Here is a 27,577-nt window from a genome sequence, read left to right on the forward strand (position 1 = left end):
AGCACTAGACTTGAGCTGAATTGCTGAGGGACAGCGCTCAGGCCCAGAGTTCAAGCCCTACGAATGACAAAAAAGAAAAAAAATGCAGACACGTTCTTCTCCATATGTAACACAAAAGGTCTTTCACCCAGTTCCCAGTAGTTCTTGTTCCCATGTGAAATACTGTGAGCAGTCTTTATTCTCCACATTCCTGTCAGCATTCTGGTCTTCTGAGCTCCCAGCAGACTGCCCATTAAGCTCTGCTAGGGCTTCTCTAGCCTGCATCTCCAAGCTTCTCCAGGGCCTCTGATCCACATCGTTGTCATAGTAATAACTCCACCCTTGACAACAACTCTTATTCTTTTTCACTGTTGTGACAAATACCTGAGAGAACACTGCTGGAGGAAGGATTTGTTTTGGCTTATGGTTTCAGGTTTTAGTTCATAGTTGTTTAAAAAGCCCAGTGCTGTGAGCCTGTAGTAAGGCAAGAATCATGGCAGAGCTAGTAGAGTAGAACTGCTCATGGAAGGCCAGGAAGCAGAGAGACAGAATGCTTATGCTGGTGGCTTCCTTCTTCCTATTTTATTATCTTCTAGGATGCCCACCTATAGGATGGTAGCACCCACATTCAGGGTAGGTCTTCTGTGTTAATTTATTATCTCTGGAAAAGCTCTCATAAACACTTGCAGAAGTTACTTTACTAATTCCCTAGGAATCTCTCAATCCAAGATTAACTATCACATATATACTAACAATATTATTAAGTCAGGGGTCAAAAATTATAACTCATGGACCAAATCCAACCTATTGCTTATTTTTTTCCTATTGCTTATTTTTATACATAATATTTTACTGGAAAATAGTCATGCTAATTTGTTTATTAATTGTCTATGGCTGCTTTCATTCTGTAAGACCAGTTGGATTAACTACAACAGAATCATGTGGCCAAGATAGGTTTTAGAACCTGAAATATTAACCATCTGACCCTTCATAGGAAAGATTGACAATTTTATTTAAAGCATAGCTGGTGTCAACTGACAGGAAGATACAGTATGTAGTACTAATATTTAACTGTACACCATTTGGACTGTTATAACAACCATAGACTGGTTGGTTTAAACAATATTTATTTCTTATCTGGAGAACAGAAGTCACCATGATCAGTGGGGAGGACTTTTTTCTGTGTTGCAGTCTGTTTACTTCTATTTGAATCTTCACGTGGCAGGAAGCACACTAGAGGGCTCAGTAGGGACCCTTTATTATAGGTACTATCCCATTCAAGAGGGCCCTACCTTCATGACTAATACTTTGCCAAAGGTAATCATGATAGGAGTTTAGATTTCACCTTATGAATCTGAGGGAGACACATTCAGAGGTGGTGCCCAGTACTCCCACTGACTATGTATCTTCAATAGCTGCCTGTTGGCACTAGTGCGAGATACTATAGTGTAGCTCCCCAACTTTGTCTTGAATAAGCTTTGTCCCTTCTTGTAGGTTTGTCCTCTTACTTCATATGGTAATGGCATTAATCAGGTGAAAACATGATCTGACTGGGATATTTAGAGAGTGGCTACTCTGGAAGGCAAATTAGCTTAAATAAAATCATTAGGATGGAGGCCCCATAATTAAACTCTAGAGGCATTATATGGTGGCCAGAGACCTAACATATAATCATATGTTCTATCTCTCCTAAGTGATGCCATATGATGCCTAAGCCAGCAAGGCCATCACCAGAACTGAGCTTATACTAGCACCATGTCCTGGAATCTTCCTGAATACATAAATGGAGTAGAGGGTAAAGAACTATACACTTAAAATTAAATTTTAATGTTCTGATAGCCACAGACTAAAAATCAGGGACTCGGTTCTAGTATAAATATCATATATGAACAACTTCATACCTAATCATGTAATTTTGTTCTGTGCCACAGTTGCTAAAGCTTCTTGGTTACCCCTCCCCCACCTAATTCTAGGAAACCTGGAGATACAATTACATAACATGTGAACTATTACACCCTACCATAAGCTAGTGTTATTTGAAAGGAGAGCTCTATATTAGAGAATACAATAATTTTTAAGACAAGTTAAAATGTATTGAATGAAATAAATTTCTTACCTGAGCTATTGAAGTAGTACTGATATCCTGGGTAACCAATACTGGAGGAAAAAATGCCTACACATGAAGGAAACAAATACTTTAATGATAGCCAAGAGGACTTAACTGTTTAACTTTCTAACAATTAGGAGGCTCTTTATGACAAAGACTAGGGCCATTTCAAGTGATTTCTGAATAATTGTTAAACTCCCTTTAGTTCAGGCCCAGCCCTGTAGGGAACTGGAAATACATACATACATATATATATACATATATATATATGTATACACACACACACACACATACACACACACACATATGTGATAGGAAGTCATTGAGATCTAATTTATATTTATTTCTGTTCCTTAAAAACTCCTGTTGACTTAAGTTGGCCTTTCCTTCATGAGGTACTAAACTTGGGCTTTGATGCCTTTGTATAAGGGTGTTAGGAGGGCCAAGTTCCCTAACTTGGGATGTTCTCCGTTCTTGTCCCTATAAAAGTTACTTTGGTAGAGCTGAATGGAGAGAGGGAGGGGGCAGGCCAAGGCCTTCATTATGTGCCTCTTCATTTGTGCGGCATCAGACAGCAGCCTCTGCAGCGTGGTCATTTTCCATGATTACTGTGTCACTTCAATTCTCAGCTGACTCCAGGTCCATTCACCAGTGTCAGAAAGCATTTATTGCAGTTATTCATATACAATCTACTGTGTTACTTCAAAAACAATTGACAAAAAAATCTCCACAGAAAAATAGGTAAGGTCTTAAAGAGGTCAATTAGGAGTGTAAATGTTATAACTGCTGGGAACTTCCTCATTAAAATTAAGCCAAGAACTTACACAATTTGCAATATATCTGCAGAAAGCTTTAATAACCAGTTAGGTTCTTGAGGCATAGATAAATAAAAACAAAAGAAATGAAACAATATAGTCTCTAGAATTATTTGTTTTCCCTTATCAGTACTCATTGCTAGAGCTATATCACCACATTATATTGAAAGTAATATACAATTGGAAATTTTTAATAAACAAAGCTTCTGCTGCCTTCTACAATCACATACATGGCAACACAGAAAGAGGCCAATGCAGGGAAACGGGGACCTGCGTGGAGGCAGCGCTGATGTGGAGTGAGCACACCTGCTAATAAAGGCAGCAGTGCAATGCCGGGAAAGCTTCCTAATACCATGAGTATTATATGGTTCTCAGGGACACCAGTCTTTGACACAAACTGTGAAAACAAATTATTTATGGTTCAACAAAAGGTAAAATAGTCTCAGAAGATTTCCCATGAATAAAAGATGAAATATTAGAACTCACATGGTCTATAAAACAAGTGTTTGCAAAACAGTTTCCTTCCAAGTCAAAACCAGTATCACATTTTAAATTAAAGAGTTTAAAATGCATTTATTTCTGAATAAAATGTTTTCATCGAGCATCAGTTTAAACGGAAAAACAAAGGAAAAAGAAAAATAAAACCAGCAGGAGCTCAGCCCCAAGTGATAATAGATGTGGTCTGGCCATGCATGGATATCATTGTCTTGCTTACCAATGACCTGGTGAGCATTCTGAATTCTTTAAAACACTGGCTTTGTAGTTCAGTTGAGGCTTGGTTTTCCTTTTAACTTTTCCTTGCACATATACTAATTCATGAGATATTACAGAAAAAAATTCTTTATCTTAAACTCACATTAGCTCCCTGTGTTTTTGAGGAAACTGTAGTTTTCAGAGAGCACCAGTAGGAGCTAAAGATTTAAATACAAACTAGGATCGGTTTCTTAAGAAATCCTCAAGTCTGAAATTTGAGTTTCTATCCTCTTGTGCAACAATGTGAAGACTGCTCTAGTTTTCTTATTAATTCTTGGTTTAAAAAAATTGAATAGGAAATTTCTATGCTGAGCCACAAGAAGACATTGGGTTGCTTCTGTTCATAATAAAATTAAGATAAACTTCCAACTTGTTGTCATTCCAAACACATTTTTTTCTGTACCTGCACATGTTTTCATGATTTTCTTCAGAGGCCCTTGAGTGTACATTAATCCAACAAGAATTCCAGCGAGGTGCCCAGCAAAGGAAGTCCTAGGAGGAAAGCAGACCCTCTATGAATGTGTGCTGCTGCTGCTGCCTTCTCATTAGCCCAGTGCATGGCAATTAGTCATAGTCTGCAGGCTTTGTTCTACATCACTTCTTTTATGCAGAGCAGTATTTAACACAGTCCAAAGAACAACATCTCTTACCCTAGAAACAGAAAGTACAATGAATAACAGTTCTCACGTTTAAAATGCAAGACCCTTCATTAATCAGAGGTGGGTTAGCACCCCCAGAGAAGCAGAATCATTTTGTCAACATTCTCTGGACCTCTTACCACAAAATATGAAGGGAATCAGTTTCTGTTTAGAACAAAATCTGCAACTATCCAGCAATTATAAGGTCTATCTATGTCCACAGTAGAGCAGACAGCTGCATGTTTATACACCACTGACAAGAAAACCAAAGCAACTGAGAGTTCAGTGAAAGAGACTAAAATACTCACATGCTTCCACATATGTTTTCATGTTTTCAGTCACTCAGCAAACATAAACAAATATTTAAACTTCAAACTTGAAACATGACTTAAGGCACTCAGTTGATTCCACCCTCCTTACACCAGAATCTAAGATTGGCACTCAGTTATAATTTTTTTCTTTTCTTTAATTTCCTTTTTTTTCTTGAAGTTTTAGCAAGGATTTATTTTAGTATATTAAGATAAAGTTGGGAGAAATGTTTGAAGTGCAAGGGTGGGAGAACAGCTCCTCAAATTTCTTTTCAAATATATGTATCTAGCAAAGCGACAACACTTTTAGGGGTCTGTGGTATTTCTGGGTTAGAAGTGGACCTGGGACTATGAAGTTGACTGGCTCAACAACCTCACAGCCTGAGTTTAAGAAATTACTAGGGATTCTCTTTACAACCTCATGTTTTAGAACAGGTGTGGGTCCTACACAGAGAATTTTTCTCAATTGCCAGCTGCTTGCCATCATCTAAATCGTCCCTTTCTCATAGACCTGCACCTTAAGCCGACCTTTTCTTGGGCATGACTTCACCACCCCTCTTGTAATGCCTGTCACACACCTCCCAGCCTTTTCACTACTTTCCATCCCAGTGCTACTTCTAGCCTGTATGTTCTTGTATGAACCATTTGGAAAAGTTCAGTGTTGGTAACAAGACAAGCCCTGGGTGAATAGCTGTTGAATGAGGACAAGGATAAATGAAAGAAAATCACCAGACTGATCAGCTACCCAGTCCTCATTCTGCAACGCCTGCCACACACTGCCTCCAGTGTCCCAAGGTGGCGAGGGCCAGGCATGCCACCACCATCCTTTGAAATCTACTGGCTTACCTACAGAAGACCAAGCATGTACTCATGCCTTTTGATCCTTGCCTTGCCACTCTCTACCCTCCCATCTTATCAGCAGCTACATTTATCTCCACACACTCCATACATGCTCAGTGATCATGAGGCTAGGCTTATTGACACTCAGTACAAAAGTAAAGCCCCAGTAAAGAGTCACGCTTTGCTCCCACTGTATGCCCTCAGCCAATGATTCTACCTTGGCTAGAGCATGCATCCAACCACAAGCCCTTAAGAGAGCTATGATTTTCATTTTATATACATATATATATATATATATCCATATCACAATATAACCATATATAGCCATATAATTTATACTGATACTAGCATATTGGTAATAGATCTTGATATCAATATAAATGTTGATTATGACACTCACTGATAATAAAAATATATGAGATAGGACCCTCAGCTTTCCATTTCCTGGGAAGAATAGTATGAATTATGCTTTCTTTTAGACTCCACTACAAAAAAAAAGTGCACTTATTCTCTGTTTAGCCTCAAAAAAGTTCTACTTAGTTCTGGAAATGGGACAGAAATGGTATTTTGTGAGATACAAAGAAGAGGTTAGGGTCAATTTTAAAAGTCATAACTTCAATTTAACTGAAAAGAATTTTAAAATGTTTTTGAAACTTTTTAAAACCTTCATGGTGAATCATACAGAAAGAAAATAACATAAGAAAGTTTCAATTTAAAACTCCAACCTGTTAGACAATTAATCTTGAATATCATTTACAATTTAGAGTACAATATAGTAAAATGAATTTCTTATCTCTCTCAATGAGTTTTCAGAAGCCCGAGTTATAATCTAATTGCCCTTATATAATTGAGTTGGGAAGCTGGTCTGCCAGCGAACAGACAGAATCACCCAACTTCTAGCATTTCCTACAAAAGTTCTCTTCTTAATAAATTTAGCTGCTCTTATATTTTTTTTCACTTAAGCTCTTATTATTTCATTTCTGGGTATTCATTTTAAAACAGAAATAAGATATTGTGCTACTATTTGATCAAAACTAATCATCTTAAAACTTATACACAAAAATAGGGAATCTTCACCCAATGAGAAAAGAAAATTTAAGTTTTAAGAAGCTCAGTGACCTTCCCCAAGCAGTAGGAACAATTTTGCAAATCATCTCCCTCCCATCTCCAAGACTCCAATGTCACCTGCGGAGGGCAAGAAACTGAACAGGGAGGCTGGCTCCCAGGCCCTAAGATTAGTATCTCTGATGAAGCTGCAGGAGACTGTAGGGACAGAAAAAAGACCCATCTGAGTGCTCAGATCAATGGCTATAATCGATAATGAAGTGTAGCAGCTTTAAAAACAGATTGGGTTATAATGACCACAATTACAACAGCTTAACAGAAGCTTTGATTCAGGGTAAGCCTGTGGCTTTATTCTGTTCTTTGAGTCCATGGAGGCTCATGATCTAACGCTGAAGTGAAAGCAATTCATCACAAATAGGAGAATTGTACCAAGCCAATTTGGAACCAGGCCAAAGAGACTATACATTCAACTACAGAAAGAGTTTGTTAGTCCTTAAAGAGCAAAGAGATAGCATATATGCAGATTATTTATAGTTTATTAACATTATTTAAATTCTTTGTGTGCCATTGCTTCTAGAGCCTATGAGTTCACTTTCTTGCTTGCTAAAGTCTAACTTTTAGTAATTCTTTCAATTAATTTTTGAGTTAAAAAAATCCTCTTAGTCTTCATGTGTCCTTAAAGGTCTTTATTGTAGTATCTTATTTTTGATGATAAGTATAAGGCATACTGCTGCTGCTAATAAATGTGTTATCAATCAAATAGTTAGTCCTTAGGAGGAAATCTGTCTTTTATCTCAGGTTTTCTGTGGGGGGTCCAGTCGTGGGGCCTGAACTCTGGGCCTACGCGCTGTCCCTCAGCTCTTTAGCTCAAGGCTAGCGCTCTACCACTTGAGCCACAGCACCACTTCCAGCTTTTTTTCTTTTTGCTTATGTGGTGCTAAGGAATCGAACCCAGGGCCTCATGCATGCAAGGCAAGCACTCTCCCACTGAGCCACCTTCCCAGCCCCTTATCTCAGTTTTGAAGGCTTCTTCTTTTACTTTGAACATATCATATAGCATTCTGGCTGTAGATTGATTTTATTTAGCCAACTTACAATTTAGCCACTACTTAACTCTAGACATGCAGCACTTGTGGGGTTCTTAACATGTATTTGAATATACGTTAATAGAAAAACATTAGCGTAATGAAAGATAATAAAGTTAAAACCTAATCAGTCTTGCTACCTATAATTGATAAGGAATAATGGTTGTGGAAAAGGCAATTTTAGAGTAAAGCTATTATTACACAGATATTAACACCAACAATGTTCTTTCCTACTGAGCCAGCATAAGCCAATCCTCATCCCTTCCAGAGCCTAGCTGTAAAGTTGAGCTAAATGGTTACAGAAAATGTTCCTGCTCAATGTACCACACCATTAGAATCAAAGGCAGGAGCTGTGACCAGAAGCTGTGACAAGGTGGAAAGGTCCTCCTCTGTGGACCAGGCTATCCTTCAAGCATGGCTGTGAAAGTAGAAAATGTATTACTATAATCACGTAATGTACAGAGAGCACATGACCTCATTAAGGACATACCTTGATGGACACAAAGAGCTGGACAAAATAAGGCAAAATGGGAGACAGTTGGCTAGAGGAAAGCTATTATTATAGTTTCCATATTTTTTTGCCTATAAAAGCCATAAATACTAGGTAGGGAATAAGCAGATCAGAGGCTTTGGCATTTGGAGATCTTAACAAATGGTTCCAAGATTAATAGTGTGGCAACAAAATACATTGAGAATATTTAAATATTAATGCCCCTAGGATTTTTTTTTGGGGGGGTGTTATTTCTGGGCCTTGAACTCTGGGCCTGGGATCTGTCCCTGCACTTCTTTTGCTCAAGGATAGTGCTCTACCACTTGAACCACAGCCACTTCTGGCTTTTTCTCGAGTGGTTTACTGGAGATAAGAGTCTCATGGACTTTCCTGCCTGGTCTGGCTTTGAAACTTGATCCTCAGATCTCAGTCTCCTGAGTGGTTAGGATTGTAGACATGAACTACCAATATCCAGCTCCCTAGACAATATTTTATCACATTTTCTAAGATCAAATATTCTTTTTATTTTATTTTTATTTTTATTTTTTGGTCATGGGGCTTGAACTCTGAGCCTGGGCACTGTCTCTCAGTTCTTCAGCTCAAGGTGAGCACTCCACTACTTGAGCCACAGCACCATTTCCAGTTTCCTGGTAGTTAACTAGAGGTAAGAGTCTCACAAACTTTCCTGCCTAGGCTGGCTTTGAAGCACCATCCTCATATCTCAGCCTCCTGAGTAGCTAGGATTACAGGTGTGAGCCACCAGTGCCTGGCTAGATCAACTATTCTTAAACCACCTGTTTTCTGTCCTGATCCCTTCCTCTACCTTTATTTCAGCATGTGTCTTTGGAAAGGGCAATTCAGAAGTGACTTGGTCTATCTGTTCTTCACCAAGCCTTCTCTTCTATGTACTTCAGTTATTAAATGTGGCACCAAGTACAGATATGAGCTGGGAGCTAACCACTAACAACTTACTGTGCAGGCACAGACAAAGATGATTTGAATAAAATGAGGGTCATGCAAAGGAAAGAGATGACTTGGTTACAAAAAACTTCCAATATAACAGAGGACGTCTAGCCTCTTGGTTTTCAATCATATGTCTCTATATCTAGAAAAAAAGGCAATTCCCTGAGCTGTTTCAGGTATATAGTATTCATTAACTCCAACAGGTACTGATACCATATAAACAAGACAAAAACAGTCCCTGCCTCTTTCAAGTTTATAATCTAGTGGGGGAAACACAGACAAACTGATAGGCAGACAGACAGACACACGCCAGCTGAGGTAAGTGTAAAAAAAAAAAAGCAAGTCTGCTTTATTCAGACTGATGAAAGAGAGTTCCTTAAGGTATGATTTAAAATAACTTTGTAGGATTTGGAGTTGGCATACCCAAAAGTTGGAATGGGGGGCTGAAATAGGGCAAACCCTTAGATGACAGTTTGTGACAAGGAAGTATTTGGTGTTTTACAAACATGGAGATGGTTCTCAGCCAGCTGGAGCATGGAAAGAGAGGGTAGTAAATGAGATGAATTTAGAAAGACAGGCAAAAGTGAGCTCATATAGGCTTTATGTGCTACCATAAAGAATTTATGTTCTAAGTATAATAGGAAGTCAGTGAACAGTCTTAAACAGGAGATTTTCAATAGTGATCTGTTTTGTTTGCAAGGGGAACAGACACAACAGAGAGAAGAACGGCCCATTTAAACAAAAGACTGTAAGGAGCTGGTAAAAGATGTTACAGCTTGGAAGAGTCTGCTGGTAGTAGACTACGGGAACATTAGTGCCACGAGGAAGGTTCTTAATAGTATTCTGACTACCTGGACTATCTGACTTCCCTCTGACTACAGGGAAGTGAATGGATTTGGATATACTTTAGAGGCAGAGATAAAGGACATGCTGGTAGATTTGTTAATGGAGAAGGTGAGAGCACAGAGAAACCTAGGCTGTTGGCATGTGCCAACTAAATGGATGACGGAAGACTAGGAGACGAAAAAGGAAGGATGTGGGACAACTCAAGAGCTCAGCTTCCATGTGGTCATGGCAACTAAAAAGAGATGTCTAGTATTGGATAGCATATTGGATAGCAAGTTGAGGAAAAATAAATCCGTTTTGCTCACATGGGAGTAAGATCAAATAACTTTGAATCCTAGCATATATGGCACATTTAGGTATATAATATATAACATACACACACACTATATATATACACATATATATACACACACATATCAGAAACTAGTTTAAAAATCCATAAAATTGTCATAGATAATGAAGGTAACACCTCTCTATTTTGTAAGCTTTCTATGAGATTATTTTAGTAATTTTAGTATTTTTAAACAAAAAGGAAACAAAATAATGAGAAGGTAATAAGATAAACAGTAGCTCTCAATTTAATAGTATTCCTCTCATCAATGTAACAGCAGATGAGTCGAAATATTTTTTGTAGTTGTCAGGGAAAATTTGTAAGAACACTTTTCCTCCATTTCTAATTTGTACTCTAAGAATCACAATCACTAGATTTAGAGCATTACTAATTGTCTTTAGAATTTGTTGTCACCCTAATTTCCTTCAGGACAAAATAAAAGGTGGTGGCTAATAGAATTCAAACAACAGGTAAGTGAACTTATGGAGAAAATAAGCAAACTTCTTTAACCAAGGTTAAAATCATGGAAATTCTGCAAGTGAGCCTTGTGATTCTATAATTATCAGTGTCTCTCTTGATCAGCCACAACCTAGAGTTGTGTTCTCTTTTCATATTCTCAACATTCTACCCCTTTGGCAAAACTTTTTCCAACCATGTGCACACAACTTCATCCCTGTCCCTCCCACACTCACTTGTGCCACTAGGACTGAGAGTTCAGGGACTGCAGTAGACTGCCTGGCTGACACCTCCAGAGTCCACGTGAACCTTCATATGCTGCTCCACTGAATCAGCTCAGGCTGCTCCTACCCATTTTCACCCCTCTGACAAACATACCTACCTAACAGAAAACCTGATCCTAGTCTATCAGCCCTTTGGTACCTCCCTAATGTTTCTAGAGTAAAAGGCAGGTGATATTTATTAGGCTCTTCATGAGCTTTTTGTCTGTCTCTCCAGCCTTTCTCTTCTGTCAGTCCCCAGTTCTATCCAGTCCCAAGCACAAATCAATTGTGAAAGCCACAAATCTATCCTTCAGGGCTTGGCATGCTCTGGTCCTTCTGCCTTCCACTCTACGCAGTGAAGCCTAACAAAACATCATCCCTCCGGGTTCTTTCAGCATTCTCGAGCTTCCTTGGGAGTCAACATTGCCCTGCTACTTAATTCAGCAGCTTTCAATCCCAAAGCCCCCTTGTGACCAAATATTTAGTAATGCTCCCCCATTGGCTTGAAATGAAATATATAACATACTTTACATATGTATATATATATTAAAAAACAGCTCAGCATAATGTTATAGCTATAAAAATAAGAAAAAAAACTGAGAACAAAACAAGATAATGTAATATCAGTGGCCTAGCACAACACTCCCAGGAGACGTAAGTAGTCCTTGGCATGTACCTATGCAGGGAATAAATGTGGAATAACAAATGGAGGCCGTTACAGTTGAGCTTTCTATGACTTAAACATTGCATGCAAGGTTCCAATGGTGACAAGATTTTATGTGAGAGTAAACAATGCTTGATTCCAAATAAAACAGAACACAATCATCTCAACTTACAGTCACAATTCAATTTACAATTTCCCTGGAAAAGTCACTATATTAAATCTATGCCAAAAAAAAATCCCTTTGTGTTTATATGAAGAGCATAACTAGGTTTTAGGCTCACATGATCATAAACAGGTTTCCCGCCTATATGGATGGCCTGTTAATAACAGACTGTGTGTGTGTGTGTGTGTGTGTGTGTGTGTGTGTGTGTGTGTGTGTGTCTGCACGTGCGTGTGCATGCATGCAGATGAGCATACAAATACAGGTCCATTCCCATAGGGATTCGCTTGATAGCTACAAGATAACTCATACCTTGGACCCTGTATAGCAAATGCCATGGTGATAGCTAAAAACCACCCTGTAAATTTTCAAAATCCCCCCTGGGGACCAGCCATCCATTCCAATCTAAAACCACTGGCTTAGCCAATAAGATGCTTATGAAATGTTTGTTCCATTGATGACCTTTAATCATGAGGCCTCAAAAATATTTCTTTTCAAAGCACTTCTCATGTGACTACACTATGCACAAATTCCAAAGATTCTAAGTAAATCTATAACATATTGAACTGATATGCAGGAAAATTTCCCACCACAACTGAAATGCACATGGCAAATTAGAATATTTGAAAGAGGCCTTGATCATTTCCACATTGCACTGTGGTAGAATAAATGCAACTTGGCACGTGAAAAATGCTCTGCCATCTGTTATTACTATAGACAAAACTATTCTGGACACCACATGAATGATTATTTGCACATCACCTCCAGAAAGTAAATATAAAATGAAGAGAAGTTGGGTTGTTTATAGTCTCATTTTAACATGTGCTACTGTTATGAAGCAAACAGACAGTGTTCTTATGAGCTCAGCCTTTTGGAGGTATTTTCAGAAGCAGGACCATAACTAACAATTCCACAGCCCTCATGTAGTTGAAATATCTGAGATGGCAGAAAGAGACTGAGTCGGTTGATTTCTATTAATGGGAGCGAATCACTGGGATGCACAAAGAAGAATGGGGAGAAAAGAGATTCACTGTGGAACTGACTTCTCTATTTTTCCTATCTTTATACAACCATAATATGCATGAATGGGATGTCCTTTCCAAGTTAGACTTAATCTGCTCGTTCCCAAGTATAGCCATATATATAAATCCCACAAAGAGGTTTTAAAGTTTGGATGCTACTCCTATAAGTTACACCAAATTGCCCTGTGGTAGGATGTTAATATTATTTTATTATTTTTTAGTGTTTTTCTTAGTTCCCCATGTGATTCTAATGTGGTGAAGATTACTGATCTTAACTCAAAATTCTAATTCCAATGATGACATATCCACTACTATATAGACCACTAATATATACTATTTTAAGAGTAGGCAAGTCTCTATACCTCACGGAAGCGACATCTGTATTCTTTTTAGTAAGTTGGGGCTTATGTACATATTGTACTTACATAAAAGTACAACTTTATAAATACATGTAAGGCATCTGAACTTATTTCAAAAGATTTATACGTTCTTTAAACTTATAAAAATCTGATAATTTAACTAAGTGTACTTACATAGACAAAAACTTCACATAGGCAACAATTATGACAATAATGACAGTTAAAGTAATCCCTAAATCTCTGGATTCAACATAAATATTGGTAAACAAAACTGAAACATGAAGTCCAGCTTCAGCAAAAGCAAATTCTTCTTACAGTTAAATGTAGTATAAACTTCTGACTATGAAAAATAGAATTATCCTACCTACTATGTCTTAAAGACATGAATACCATAAATACCATATTCTGCTTCTGCATCAGTTCTGTCACGGTTACTACTAAATGAAATAACATACCCTCAGCCACAATGTTTTGAAAATTTCCAATTACAGATGAATCTTGCTTGGGTGAATGTATGGTATTAAAGACCCTAGGGAAGCCACAAGATCCATATGGCTTCATCTTAGAGCAGTGACATCATCAAAGAAAAATAGTCTCACCTCCAATGGAGGTCTAAGAAGGACAAACAGTTTTTCATCTCCTTGGTAACTAGAGTACCAGCAGATGACTTATAATTGGCTAGATTGTTAAGAATCTAATGATGAATTTCCAACAAAGAAGTAGCCAATGAGAACAAGCCAAATACATTTTCCAGCCTGGTTCTTCAATTTGAGAAACTACCTGATAGCTTTTTTATTTTCTTTTTTGTCAGTCATGGGGCTTGAACTCTGGGCCTGGATGCTGTTGCTGAGCTCTTCAGCTCAAGGCAAGCACTCTACCACTTGAGCCACAGTGCCACTTCTGGTTTTCTGATAAGAGTCTCACAAACTTTCCTGCCTGGGCTGGCTTGGAACTGCAATCCTCAGATCTCAGCCTCCTGAGTAGCCAGAATTACAGGTGTGAGCCACATCGCCCGGCTAGCTGTTACCTTTTTATAATTAAGTTTGTCAGAATGGATGCCAAGGGATTAGTGGCTCTATTTTTCTAGGACTGCTAGATTTGGAATGATGACTACCCTGCTGGTAGTCAGTTTGGTCACCAAGTGGAGAGAGCTCTTCTTAGAATGAAGCTGTGGTGAATAGACTTCTGGATGGGTCCTCATGATCCCTTATGTTCATCAAACCTTTCATTAACCCTTCACTCTGACATGAGTGGACCTACGAACTGATTGTCATCAATAGAATATGGCATATCACTACCATGATTACATTACATAAGATTATGATTCTACCTCACTAGCCTCTGAATCATATGACATTACTTTCCCAAAGTTCCTGAAACCCTAATGGGCACCACAAGAAACTTTAATTTTCAAGCCAAGTGTTTTTCTTTGACTTAAACAAGTTTTCTGGACTTCTTGAAATTGTAAACTGCCTTGATAAAAATGACAAAAGATGATAGAGGCATTATAAAATTGTCAACAAGCTTCAGAGTCTCAGAATTATGTTATACACTGTACTTAGGTTCCACTGTGGGCTAAGACTAAGATGGAGAAAACGACTTGATGATTATAATGAGTCCAAAAAGTGTTTTCACAGTAAAGCAACATTAACCCAAATAGCCAATTTGCTATATTAATTTCCAGAACCTATATTCAACACATTTCCTAACTCATGTGAGGGGTATAATAAAAATAATTTTTCAAGAATTCAGAGAAAATAACAATAAAAGTATTCTGTATAGTATTTGACACATTGTAGGTATCTAAAAATGTGAATCCAAAGCCAAATATCTCTTGCTGGAGACATGGCTCAGCAGTAGGATACTAGTCCTACTACTTACTAAAGTACAAGGCCCTGAATTCAAAACCTCACTATGACTAAATAAATAAATCTAACAGTCTCTCTTAAGAACGACAACAAAAAGCACTATTTTAAAATTCTCATTAGTTATATCTATTTTTATAAAGCTCCTTAAAATTCAAATGCATCTTATCTGGTGAGTTGTTGGCAAATTCTTTCTTGGGAATTACATGACATAACTGTTTCCAGAAGACTTTGGTAAATTCTGACTGGCCTGAACTTTTATAAATCCCTCTACTTGCACCCACAGGTGACAATGCAATAGCAGAAGGCTTCCTTCACATTAGACAGACAATAATTTCAGCATTTTCTCTGTGATATTGTGACCTTCTCAAAAAGCCCATAAGATGGGCACTGGTATTTGTCCCCTTTAATAGATGAGAAACTGACAGAAACTAGTGGAGCCAAGGGCTCACAATGATGAGGAGGACAGCCAAGAGTGGCGCTCAGTACAGGTGACTGAAAGAAGAGAATTTAGCGAGTAAATCTACCCTACTATTCCCTCCAGATGGGACACCTTCTGTTATCTTGGCTCAGTTTTTCCATGCTGGGGAAATGTACAATTCAGATTTATCATCTGTAATAAAGAACACGAGAACAACGAAAGTATGCCTGGAAGCCACAGAAATTGTTCCTGTTAACACAAATCTAACAATATAATGATCACAATTTGATCTACAAAATTATGTTACCACTAATCTATTTTGATTTCTAACCTCACAAAATGTCCTCACAAAATTTTCCAATAAAACAATATGTGCCCATTATTTCAACTCCATTGAAAGATTTGTTACAGAAGGTAGTTTTGATCTCCTTTACTCTTTTCTATGCCCTTTTATTGCCCTTCCCATGTTTAATCTTTGTTTTACTGTTGATTCTTAGTTGAGAAAACCCACTTGAAACTAACATGCAAAAATTTATGAAATTTCATCAAAAAGTGATCTGGGTCAACCGTGAAAAGGAAGACCTCTGAGATATGCTGCTGCATGTTGGGCAGTTCATCTCTACCCATGGATGGCAACAGCTCTATGAATCCTATCACATTGAATAAGCAGAGGAAGTAGGTTCTATAGAACCAACCACTATACACAATGTGTTGGTAAACAGCATACAAAATCAGCTTTGTTCAAGACATTTGATAGCAATCATATTCCATGGAAACAGAGAGTCATTAGTGTGAAAATTACAAATTTTAAGTGAACTTTTCTTAGGGGTAATCTTTATAATGACTGTTACAAAGCAAAAAGTATGAAACAACATTCCAAGATCAATGTTTTCAACCTTTCTGTATCTAATTACAACCTTCTTTGTGACTACAATTTTGGTCATTTCCCAGTAACTACAAACATACCTTAAGTCTTTTGTCATGAAAGTCATTTAATTCCTAACTCTGAGATGCTCAGATTAGAGAGCTGCTAACATCTAAACAGGAAAAATCCTATTACGATTCACTTTGAATGCCTGATTGAGGAAAATAATACCAAATGCTAGCTGTAATCATAATGGTATTAAGTGCCTTCAGAAAAAAAAATATTCTTTACTGCCTTTTGTGCAGGAGGAAGAAAATAGAGCACTTTCTCAAAACACAAGTTTTAATTTGTCTCAACTTAAGAGAAGGGGGACAAGAAGAACAGGAAAACGATGAGAATCATGAATAATGAGTCAATCAGAAATGTGACTAAGACTCACAACAACCTGTGATCCTTATTGCTTCAATTAGATATCTGACAAAGGGAAAGAGTATTAATTGTCCAATGCTGCTCACTATGGGGCTGGATAGGCAAATACTGAGGAATCTAACCTCGTCAACATGAGCTACCTTCCAAAGCTAGAATATTCTACCTTACAGTCACTTGTGAATTAGCAGCACATTAGGTAGATCTTTCATGGGAAAATGCCAGAACAACATTGGTAACAGCAAATTTCCATTGATACTATACGTATTAGTAGTTAAAAGATGAACCACAGTGTCCATTTTTAATTCATAGCAACTATTTAATACAAAAGCGCATTGCAAGTCTTTAAAGGCATTTTTCTGCTGCCTGCACAGTACTGAATTATTTAAAAGTCATTTGAAATGCACACACACACACACACACACACACACACACACACACACACACACACACACACACACACACACACAAACCCCTAACAGCTTTTAAAATACTGTTTGACAACTGCATTTTCAACATCTATAAAAATATGTGTTGGAAAGTAGATTCTGTATACACCTTTCATTAGCAAGTCCTAAAGTATTTTTACCAACTGGTGTATCACACTGCAAACACTGCTGAAGACCAAATGGAGGAGATACAATCCTCTGTTCAGAGTTCAAATTATTTGGTATCTCTCACCCAGTGAATTTATACATCTTCCAAATAAGATTAACTGGTTTGTTTAAAAAATCTGTTATGAAAACAGTTACACTGGAAAATCCTTACTCAAAAGTTACAGGATCATCTAGACACTGGTGGCTCATGCCTGTAATCCTAGCTACTCAGAAAGCTGAGATCTGAGGATCACAATTCAAAAATCCATGAGACTCAACCCAGTTAACTACTGGAAAATAAAGAAAAAGCCCCAAAGTAGAGCTGAAGCTTAAGTAGTAAAGTGCTACCCTTGAACAAAAAAACTCATGGACAGCTCCCAGCCCCTGAGTTCAAGCCCCAGGACACACACACACACACACACACACACACACACACACACACACACACACACACACACACACACACACACACACACACACACACACACACACACACACACACACACACACACACACACACACACACACACACACACACGGATCATAAACTCTCAAACTAACACTGTAACTGTGTGTTTCTGAGTAAAACCTCAAAACTATCTACCACTTTGGCTGAACTTAAAGTATTAGCTCCACAACCTTTTGGAATCTGATGTCTTGCTTAAAACTACCCACTCTAGACTTCTCTGGTCTTGGGTCACTAACTCAGCTATTTTGCTCTTTCCTTTGACCTTTGGCTGGGGTAGGCACTCCAACCTCTGATTTAAGTCAAGTAACACTTATTGAGAAACTAATATGTGCTAATCATTGCTTTAGGCAAGGGTAATCAGCAGAGGCTAAGACAGAGAACAACATTTGTGAAAATATGCTACTGTTTAGCTATATTTTATCAATTTGATTTTTCCACTATAAATGATATACTGTCATTAAAGATAATTCTGGGGAAAACTCAAAAGTTAAAAAAAATAATGATAGACTCAGGAGTTCCGGGAAGATGGCGGAGGAGAAGCTGGAATCTGAACAAGCTCTCGCATAGAAAGCAGTTTTAGAGTTCCAGTGAACAGTCCTAAGCCAGAGAATCACACCAAGTGTGCCATCACAGGACAGAGAGTTAGACAAGAGGGGAAGCCAAGACAAGGAGACACATCTGAGCGACTGCCAGCAGCCACCGCGGCAGCGGCAGGGTCACAGAGGCGACCGCAGCCACGGCCATACCTGAGCGCTCACACAGAGAGTCCGGGACGAAGGAGCCCGACGCAGCATGCGAGAGGATTCTACTCAACACCAGCAAGAACCGACAAGGAGCGGACCTCTTCATCCTGCAGTGTGCAGACCAGAGATGACCCAGGATCCAAGACTCGGCGTGAGTAGAAGCCCGACGTCCTCACTCCTTCTCAGGAAGCAGAGGAGGGAAGGCCACCCCCCCCCCAGCACTGGTGATCTCCATCTTGGATACCGACAAAGCTCGGAGATGCTGCTAGCTCCAACCCAGGCCTTGGAATAAAAGGAGTCATTTAGCAGGTCACAAGAACTTAACGGCGAAGTGACCTGCCAGACTCAGCTCCATCCAGGGAAAAGTCATCCAGCCCAGGCACCAGCCATTGGAGTGGCTTTCCTCACTGGGTAACCAGAGCCAGAGGCTGCCCCTCACTCTAGCAGCCTCTACAATCAATTGAAAAACAGAAACCCTGAGAATGGCTCCAGGCTGGGCTCTGTGAGTTTTTCACAAAATAGCCCCAGGGAAAAGTTTGTTGAAAGGCCTCAACTCTACCAGAACCTAGCCTCATCACCCCTCTTTTGTGATTCTCAAAAGCAGATCACCCTCCCATTAAACTAACCTGGGAGGGGGATCTCAAAATCTTGGGTAAAGCAGAGCATTTTTCTGCCTGTTCGAACAAATTGACTTAAGAAACCAATCAAGCCACAGGACCTCAAGCTGACCAGAGACTCCAAAAAGAGGCTGGTTACAGACAAAAGGGAGATACAGGATTCATCCCACCCCTCCCAAAAAAATTAAAAAAAAAATCAAAGAACTTTTTTTTTTCTTCTTCTTCTTTTCTTTTTTCTTTTTCTTTTTTTTTTTTTGGTACCTTATATATATAAAAATTTTTTTTCCTTTTCTAAAACTTTTATTAATCTTTAATTTTTGCCTTTTTTGAAAAAATAATTGTTTTCCAGTAACTTTTTTTTCCCTCTTATAATTTTTATTTTAGGAATACGTGAAGTGCGTTTTCCTTTCTTTTCTTGTCTTCTTTCTCTTTTTCTTTCTTTCTTAATTATCTTTTTGTTTTTTGTCTAGCTCTACTGAACTTCTGATCTTTTTTTTCTCCCTTTCTTAACTTTTTCACCTTTTCCTCTCTTTTGTTCTTCTATATGTGACTTAACTCTTGTCCTGTACATCCTCAGATAAACAAACCCATAGTTAACTAGTAGACCCTATCCCCAATTGTGTACACACTTAATCCACAAATTTATTACTCAATCCAAAACCTCTGAGACTTAAATTCATTCATAGTAGTACTACCTCTTTATACCTATATAATATTTTAAACATTTTTTTTAAGTTTTTCACATCTCCTCTATCTCCCTCCTGTTTTCTCAATATATTCACATTCCTCTCTAAATAGAGGAATATATACCTATATAATATTTTAAACATTTTTTTTAAGTTTTTCACATCTCCTCTATCTCCCTCCTGTTTTCTCAATATATTCACATTCCTCTCTAAATAGATGGTCTTTCAATCTCCATAACTATATTAATTTTTAGGTTTCTATTTTTTTTTCTGGTCTCTTTTCATTTCCCTTTCCCTTTCTTCTTTTTCTCTCTCTCTACTTGCATCCTACCCAACCTATTTCCTGCATTGAGATTAGGACATAGTTAACTCTCCCTGTGCCTCCCCACACCAATCTATTCCTATTTTTTACCCACATCTCTCCCTAATCCTAATAATTTCTGGTTTTCCAAATTCTTCTCTGCGGTTCAAAGCCCATTAACATATAGTTGTTTGATGTTGAATAGATGTATCTGTTGAACGAGATTGTATCTGTAGACTATTGACTGTATAAATGCAAATGTTGGTTGATGGTTGCCTTAAGATAGTGTTCTAGCACAAAACTGGTGCTATTTTCATCTCAAATGGGCAGAGTAAACCGGAAAAACACAAGAAAAATGGCAAATCCGGGTATCTCAATTCCCAATCTTGATAATCAGGGGTCAAATCAGATAATGAACAATCCAGAGGAGAGTTCCCAAATAGCTCTACAAACACTAATAGCAAACATGATAAATGAGAAGTTTGACAATGTACAAAGGACTCTGTATGAGCGTGATAGGGAGAGAGAGGAGGCATCCCAAAAGTTTATACAGGAATATCATAAGCGTGAGGAAGCTACTCAAAAACTGATACAGGATTTGCGTGAACAATTTGAGAATACTCAAAGAGAAAGGGAGGAATGGCGCAAGCAGGCTGAGAACACTCAAAGAGAACTGCAGGAATCCCACGAACGGGAGGAAAGAGAACTGCAGGAATCCCACAAATGGGAGGAAGCTAATCAAAGAGTAATTCAGGAATTGAGAGACCAGGTAGAGAATACACAAAGATCACTAAAGGCATTCATGGAATCCATTAACAAAGAGCTGAAGGAAGTCAGGGAGACCACAAAGGGAATGCTGAATGGAACCCAACAGAAGGAATGGGAGTCCAAAGAAACCATAACCAATCAACTAAGTGATTTGAGAACAAACACTGAACACCAAATTAAGGAAGTAAAGAAATTCATACAAGACCTAAAACAGAGCTTCAACAAAGAACTTGAAGCCATCAAAGCTGACCAATTAGAAGGAAAAGAGATAAAAAACAAACTAGAGAGTCTTGACAGCAGGTTAGACCATGCAGAAGATCGAATCTCAGGGATTGAAGACAGCCTAGATATTATAGAGAAAGAACATACAACCATCCAAGACAAGTCCAAGAAATATGATAGATCTATCCAACACCTGGAAGACACCATCAGAAGGCCTAATCTAAGGATAATGGGTGTAGAGGAGCGCCTAGAAACAGAAGTTAATGGTCTAGGAGATTTGTTTAACAGGATCTTAGCAGAGAACTTCCCAAACATACAAAAAGATAGGCCGATTCAGATACAAGAAGCTTTTAGAATCCCAAATAGACCAGACCAGAATAGGACATCCCACCGTCACATTATAAACCACACAGGATCAACTCAGACCAAGGAAAAGATCCTTAAAGTTGTCAAGGAGAAAAGGGTAATCACCTATAAAGGGAAACCAATTAGAATCACCTCAGATTTCTCAGCAGAGACAATCAAAGCAAGAAGAGCCTGGAATGATGTATGCCATGCCCTAAAAACAAACAACTATCAACCAAGAATACTGTACCCAGCTAAACTCTCCTTCATAACTGAAGGCCAAATAAAAATCTTCCATAGCAAAGAAAAATTGAAACAATACATCTCCACCAAACCAGCCCTACAAAAGATTCTTAAAGATGTCCTACACATAGAAAACCAACAAGACCGCAACAAAGGCCAAGAAACTGCACCCAAACTGAGAATCCAAGAACCTTAGGAAGAACCCAGTTTTTACAGCCCCCAAGAAGGTGGATAACATGGCAGGAACTCCCAAATACCTCTCAGTCCTATCTCTTAATGTTAATGGACTGAGCTCTCCAATTAAGCGACATAGACTCTCTAGTTGGATTAAAAAACAAGACCCTTCTATCTGCTGCCTGCAGGAGTCACATCTTGTCCGTAAAAACAAACACATTTTCAATGTTAAAGGCTGGAATAAAATCTACCAAGCAAACGGCCCCCATAAACAGGCGGGAGTTGCAATCCTAATATCAGATAAAATAGATTTCAAATTAAAATACGTGAGAAGAGATAAAGAAGGTCGCTACATACTAATTAAAGGATCTCTCCTTCAGGAGGATATTACAATTCTAAATATCTATTCGCCAAACAATGGAGCACCCAAATTTATCAAAGAAACACGATGTTCCCTCAAATCCCATATAGATCCAAAGACATTAATTGTTGGGGATTTTAACACACCACTCTCCCCACTAGATAGATCAACTCGGCAAAAACTCAACAGAGAAACCGCAGATCTAAACAGCTACATAGATCAACTAGACTTAACAGACATCTACCGAACATTTCACCCAGCAGCATCAGAATACACACGTTTTTCTCAGCAGCTCATGGAACGTTTTCTAAAATAGACGACATTTTAGGCCACAAAGCAAACTTGTCTAAATTCAGAAACATTGAAGTTATACCTTGCATTCTCTCTGACCACAAGGGAATAGAATTAGAACTCAACACCAAAAGCCACCAAAGAAAGTCCGGTATCACATGGAGGCAGAACAACACACTGCTGAATCAAGAGTGGGTCATGGAAGAGATTAGAAAGGAAATTCAAATGTTCATGCTATTCAACAAAAATGAACACACAAATTACCAGCTCCTCTGGGACACAGCAAAGGCAGTACTCAGAGGCAAGTTTATAGCTCTGAGCTCCTACATCAACAAATTGGAGAGATCTGAAACTAGCAATTTAATGACACATCTAAACCTCCTTGAAAAAGAGCAGCAAGATAAACCCCAATCCAGTAGACAGAAAGAATTAATCAAAATTAAATCAGAATTAAATGAATCAGAATCCAAAAAAACTATAGAAAGAATCAACAAAACAAAGAGTTGGTTCTTCGAAAAACTTAACAAAATTGACAGACCCTTAGCAAATCTTATCAGAAAAAGAAGAGAACACACACAAATAAATAAACTCAGAGATGAGAATGGAAACATCACCACGGAAACAACCAAGATTCAGAACATTATAAGAGAATACTTCTCAAAACTTTATGCTAATAAGTTTGAGAACTTGACAGAAATGGACCTTTTCCTAGCAAATATTGACATGCCAAAACTAAACCAGGATGAGTTAAACCAGCTTAACAGGCCCATATCAAGCATTGAAATAGAAACAGCAATAAGAGACCTCCCAGCTAAGAAAAGTCCAGGACCAGATGGTTTTACAGCAGAATTTTACAAGGCCTTCAAAGCTGAGCTCACACCAATACTCCTCCAACTCTTCAATGAAATTGAAAGAGAAAGCTCACTACCGAACACATTCTATGAAGCCATCATAACCCTCATCCCAAAACCAGGCAGGGACTCATCAAAGAAAAAGAACTTTAGACCCATTTCTTTGATGAACATTGATGCAAAACTTCTCAACAAAATTTTGGCCAATCGACTTCAACAATTCATCCAAAAACTCATACACCATGATCAAACAGGATTCATTTCAGGGATGCAAAGCTGGTTCAATATACGCAAATCAATTAATATTATTCATCACATCAACAGGAGCAAGAATAAGAACCACATGGTTATCTCAATAGATGCAGAAAAAGCATTCGACAAGATCCAACACCCCTTTATGATGAAAGTTCTGGAAAAATTAGGAATCCATGGAACATTCCTCAATACAATAAAGGCTGTATATGACAAACCTACAGCCAGCATTATACTCAATGGTGAAAAACTAAAGCCATTTCCTCTTAACTCAGGAACAAGACAAGGATGCCCACTCTCTCCACTTCTCTTCAATCTAGTAGTAGAATGCCTAGCTACAGCAATAAGACAAGATGCAGACATAAAGGGGATCCAAATAGGGAAAGAAGAAATAAAACTCTCCCTCTTTGCAGATGACATGATCTTGTATTTAAAGAATCCCATAGACTCCACTCCCAAATTACTCAAGCTGATTCAAAACTTTGGCAAAGTAGCAGGTTATAAAATTAACCCCCAAAAATCAATGGCTTTTCTGTATGCCAACAATGAGAAAAGTGTGGCTGAAATTAGGAAAGCAACTCCATTTGTAATAGCCCCACAAAAAATAAAATACCTAGGAATTAACTTAACCAAAGAAGTGAAGGACCTCTATGATGAAAACTTTAAAATCTTGAAAAAGGAAATCAACACAGAACTTAAAAAATGGCAAAACCTCCCATGCTCCTGGATTGGAAAGATTAACATCGTGAAAATGGCAATACTCCCCAAGGCTATCTACAAATTCAACGCGATACCTATCAAAATTCCACCCTCATTCTTCAAGGAAATAGAGGAGGCAATCCAAAAATTCATATGGAACAATAAAAGACCCCGAATAGCAAAAACGCGCCTCAACGGAAAGAACACTGCTGGAGGAATATCAATACCAAATTTCAAACTCTACTATAAAGCCATAGTAATCAAAACAGCTTGGTATTGGCATAAGAACAAACCTCAGGAACAATGGAATAGAATTGAAAACCCAGAAATGAACCTACAGACCTATAGCCATCTAATCTTCGATAAGGAAGCTAAAACAATAGAATGGAAGAAAGACAGCCTCTTCAGTAAATGGTGCTGGCAAAATTGGTTAACTACATGTAGAAAACTAAAGCTAGATCCTTATATATCACCCTGCACCAGAATCAACTCCAAATGGATCAAAGACCTTGAACTCAAAGCAGACACTCTGAAAACATTACAGGATGGAATAGGAGAAACCTTAGGTCTCCTTGGCTCAGGCCGAAATTTTCTGAATAGAGACCCGGGAACACAACAAATCAAAGAAAGGTTGGACAAATGGGATTGCATACGGTTGCAGAGCTTCTGCAGGGCAAATGACATAGCTAGCAAGATCAATAGAAAGCCCACCGATTGGGAGAAGATCTTTACTAGCCATACAACGGACAAGGGTCTCATATCTAAAATATACTTGGAACTCAAAAAATTAAACCACCCAACAACAAATCCTCAAAGAAACAACTGCCCAATAAATAAGTGGGCGAAAGACTTAAAGAGAAGCTTCTCTGAAGAAGAAACAAGGATGGCCAATAGACACATGAAGAAATGTTCAACATCCCTAGCCATAAAAGAAATGCAAATCAAAACAACATTGAGATATCACCTCACTCCAGTTAGAACAGCAAAAATCAAGAACTCTAACAACAACAGATGCTGGAGGGGATGTGGACAGAAAGGAACCTTACTTCATTGTTGGTGGGAATGTAAACTTGTTCAACCACTTTGGAAAGCAGTATGGAGGTTCCTCAAAAGACTTCACATAGATCTCCCCTATGATCCAGCAATCCCACTTTTGGGCATTTACCCAAATGTTTACAAACAAGACCACACTAAAGCTACCAGCACAACTATGTTTATTGCAGCATTATTTACCATAGCTAAGATATGGAACCAACCCAGATGCCCCTCAGTAGATGAATGGATCAAGAAAATGTGGTATATATACACAATGGAATTCTATGCCTCCATCAGAAAGAATGACATTGCCCCATTTGTTAGGAAATGGAAAAACTTGGAAAAAATTATATTAAGTGAAGTAAGCCAGGCCCAAAGAAACATAGGTCCCATGGTTTCCCTTATTTGCAATATCTAGTATAGGTATGAGTCAAGCAGAAAAGGTCAGATAATGTGATGTTAGGAAAATGAACCCTTAGATATGTATTTTAATGTTTTCATTTCTTTCATGCATATGTTTCTAACGCATTTATAAGATTATTTCTTTGTTGCTTTGTATATCCCTCCCCCACAGTATCACCCCTGCTTTCACTATATTTGATGTCAGTATAACATGTGGAGGAGATGGGGGCAAACAAGTCGTTTAAGGATTCAGGTGGACCTGTTGCAACAATGAGAAGTACAAAATGTCATGTCAAAACCAGTTTTACAATGTCGGTGGGGGGGGGGAGGGGGGTACAATTGGGTGGGGGGAGGGGGGAGGCTGGGAAGGGAGGTGAAGGGTAAACAAAGGAGGAGGCTGCAATGCTTGGTAAGAAATGTATGCATTATCCTGCCCATGTAATTGTAGCCCCTCTGTACAGTATGTTCTCAAATAAAATAAAATAATATTAAAAAAAAAAGAAGTGAAGGACCTCTATGATGAAAACTTTAAAATCTTAAAAAAGGAAATCAACACAGAACTTAAAATATGGCAAAACCTCCCATGCTCCTGGATTGGCAAGATTAACATCATGAAAATGGCAATACTTCCCAAGGCTATCTACAAATTCAACGCAATACCTATCAAAATTCCAACCTCATTCTTCAAGGAAATAGAAGAGGCAATCCAAAAATTCATATGGAACAATAAAAGACCCCGAATAGCAAAAACGCTCCTCAACAGAAAGAACACTGCTGGAGGAATATCAATACCAAACTTCAAACTCTACTATAAAGCCATAGTAATCAAAACAGCTTGGTATTGGCATAAGAACAGACCTCAGGACCAATGGAATAGAATTGAAAACCCAGAAATGAACCTACAGACCTATAGCCATCTAATCTTCGATAAGGGAGCTAAAACAATAGAATGGAAGAAAGACAACCTCTTCAGTAAATGGTGCTGGCAAAATTGGTTAACTACATGTAGAAAACTTAAGCTAGATCCTTATATATCACCCTGCATCAGAATCAACTCCAAATGGATCAAAGACCTTGAACTCAAAGCAGACACTCTGAAAACATTACAGGATGGAATAGGAGAAACTCTAGGTCTTCTTGGCTCAGGCCGAATCAAAGAAAGGTTGGACAAATGGGATTGCATAAAGTTTCAGAGCTTCTGCAGGGCAAATGACATAGCTAGCAAGATCAATAGAAAGCCCACGGATTGGGAGATCTTTACTAGCCATACAACGGACAAGGGTCTCATATCTAAAATATACTTGGAACTCAAAAAATTAAACCACCCAACAACAAATCCTCAAAGAAACAACTGCCCAATAAATAAGTGGGCGAAAGACTTAAAGAGAAACTTGTCTGAAGAAGAAAGAAGGATGGCCAATAGACACATGAAGAAATGTTCAACATCCCTAGCCATAAAAGAAATGCAAATCAAAACAACATTGAGATATCACCTCACTCCAGTTAGAACGGCAAAAATCAAGAACTCTAACAACAACAGATGCTGGAGGGGATGTGGACAGAAAGGAACCTTACTTCACTGTTGGTGGGAATGTAAACTTGTTCAACCACTTTGGAAAGCAGTATGGAGGTTCCTCAAAAGACTTCACATAGAACTCCCCTATGACCCAGCAATCCCACTTTTGGGCATTTACCCAAATGTTTACAAACAAGACCACACTAAAGCTACCAGCACAACTATGTTTATTGCAGCATTATTTACCATAGCTAAGATATGGAACCAACCCAGATGCCCCTCAGT

The 27,577-nt window shown here is 38.3% G+C and overlaps 1 protein-coding gene across 3 annotated transcripts in view; it reads right to left on the reverse strand.

Annotated features, from left to right (window-relative positions):
- Positions 1-27,577, reverse strand: part of Rhbdd1 (rhomboid domain containing 1) — a 147,593-nt gene that overhangs the window by 76,315 nt on the left and 43,701 nt on the right. For all 3 annotated transcript variants that reach the window (XM_070015885.1, XM_070015894.1, XM_070015896.1), the window contains 2 exons: positions 4,058-4,146; positions 2,096-2,152 (listed from right to left, as the gene is read on the reverse strand). In XM_070015885.1, coding sequence (XP_069871986.1) covers positions 2,096-2,152; positions 4,058-4,146 — 146 coding nt within the window. The remainder of the gene's footprint in view (positions 1-2,095; positions 2,153-4,057; positions 4,147-27,577) is intronic.

Source organism: Dipodomys merriami, unplaced genomic scaffold (genome assembly GCF_024711535.1).
Source record: "Dipodomys merriami isolate MVZ:Mamm:240054 unplaced genomic scaffold, mDipMer1.0.p SCAF_1, whole genome shotgun sequence".
NCBI classification, from domain to species: Eukaryota; Metazoa; Chordata; class Mammalia; order Rodentia; family Heteromyidae; genus Dipodomys; species Dipodomys merriami.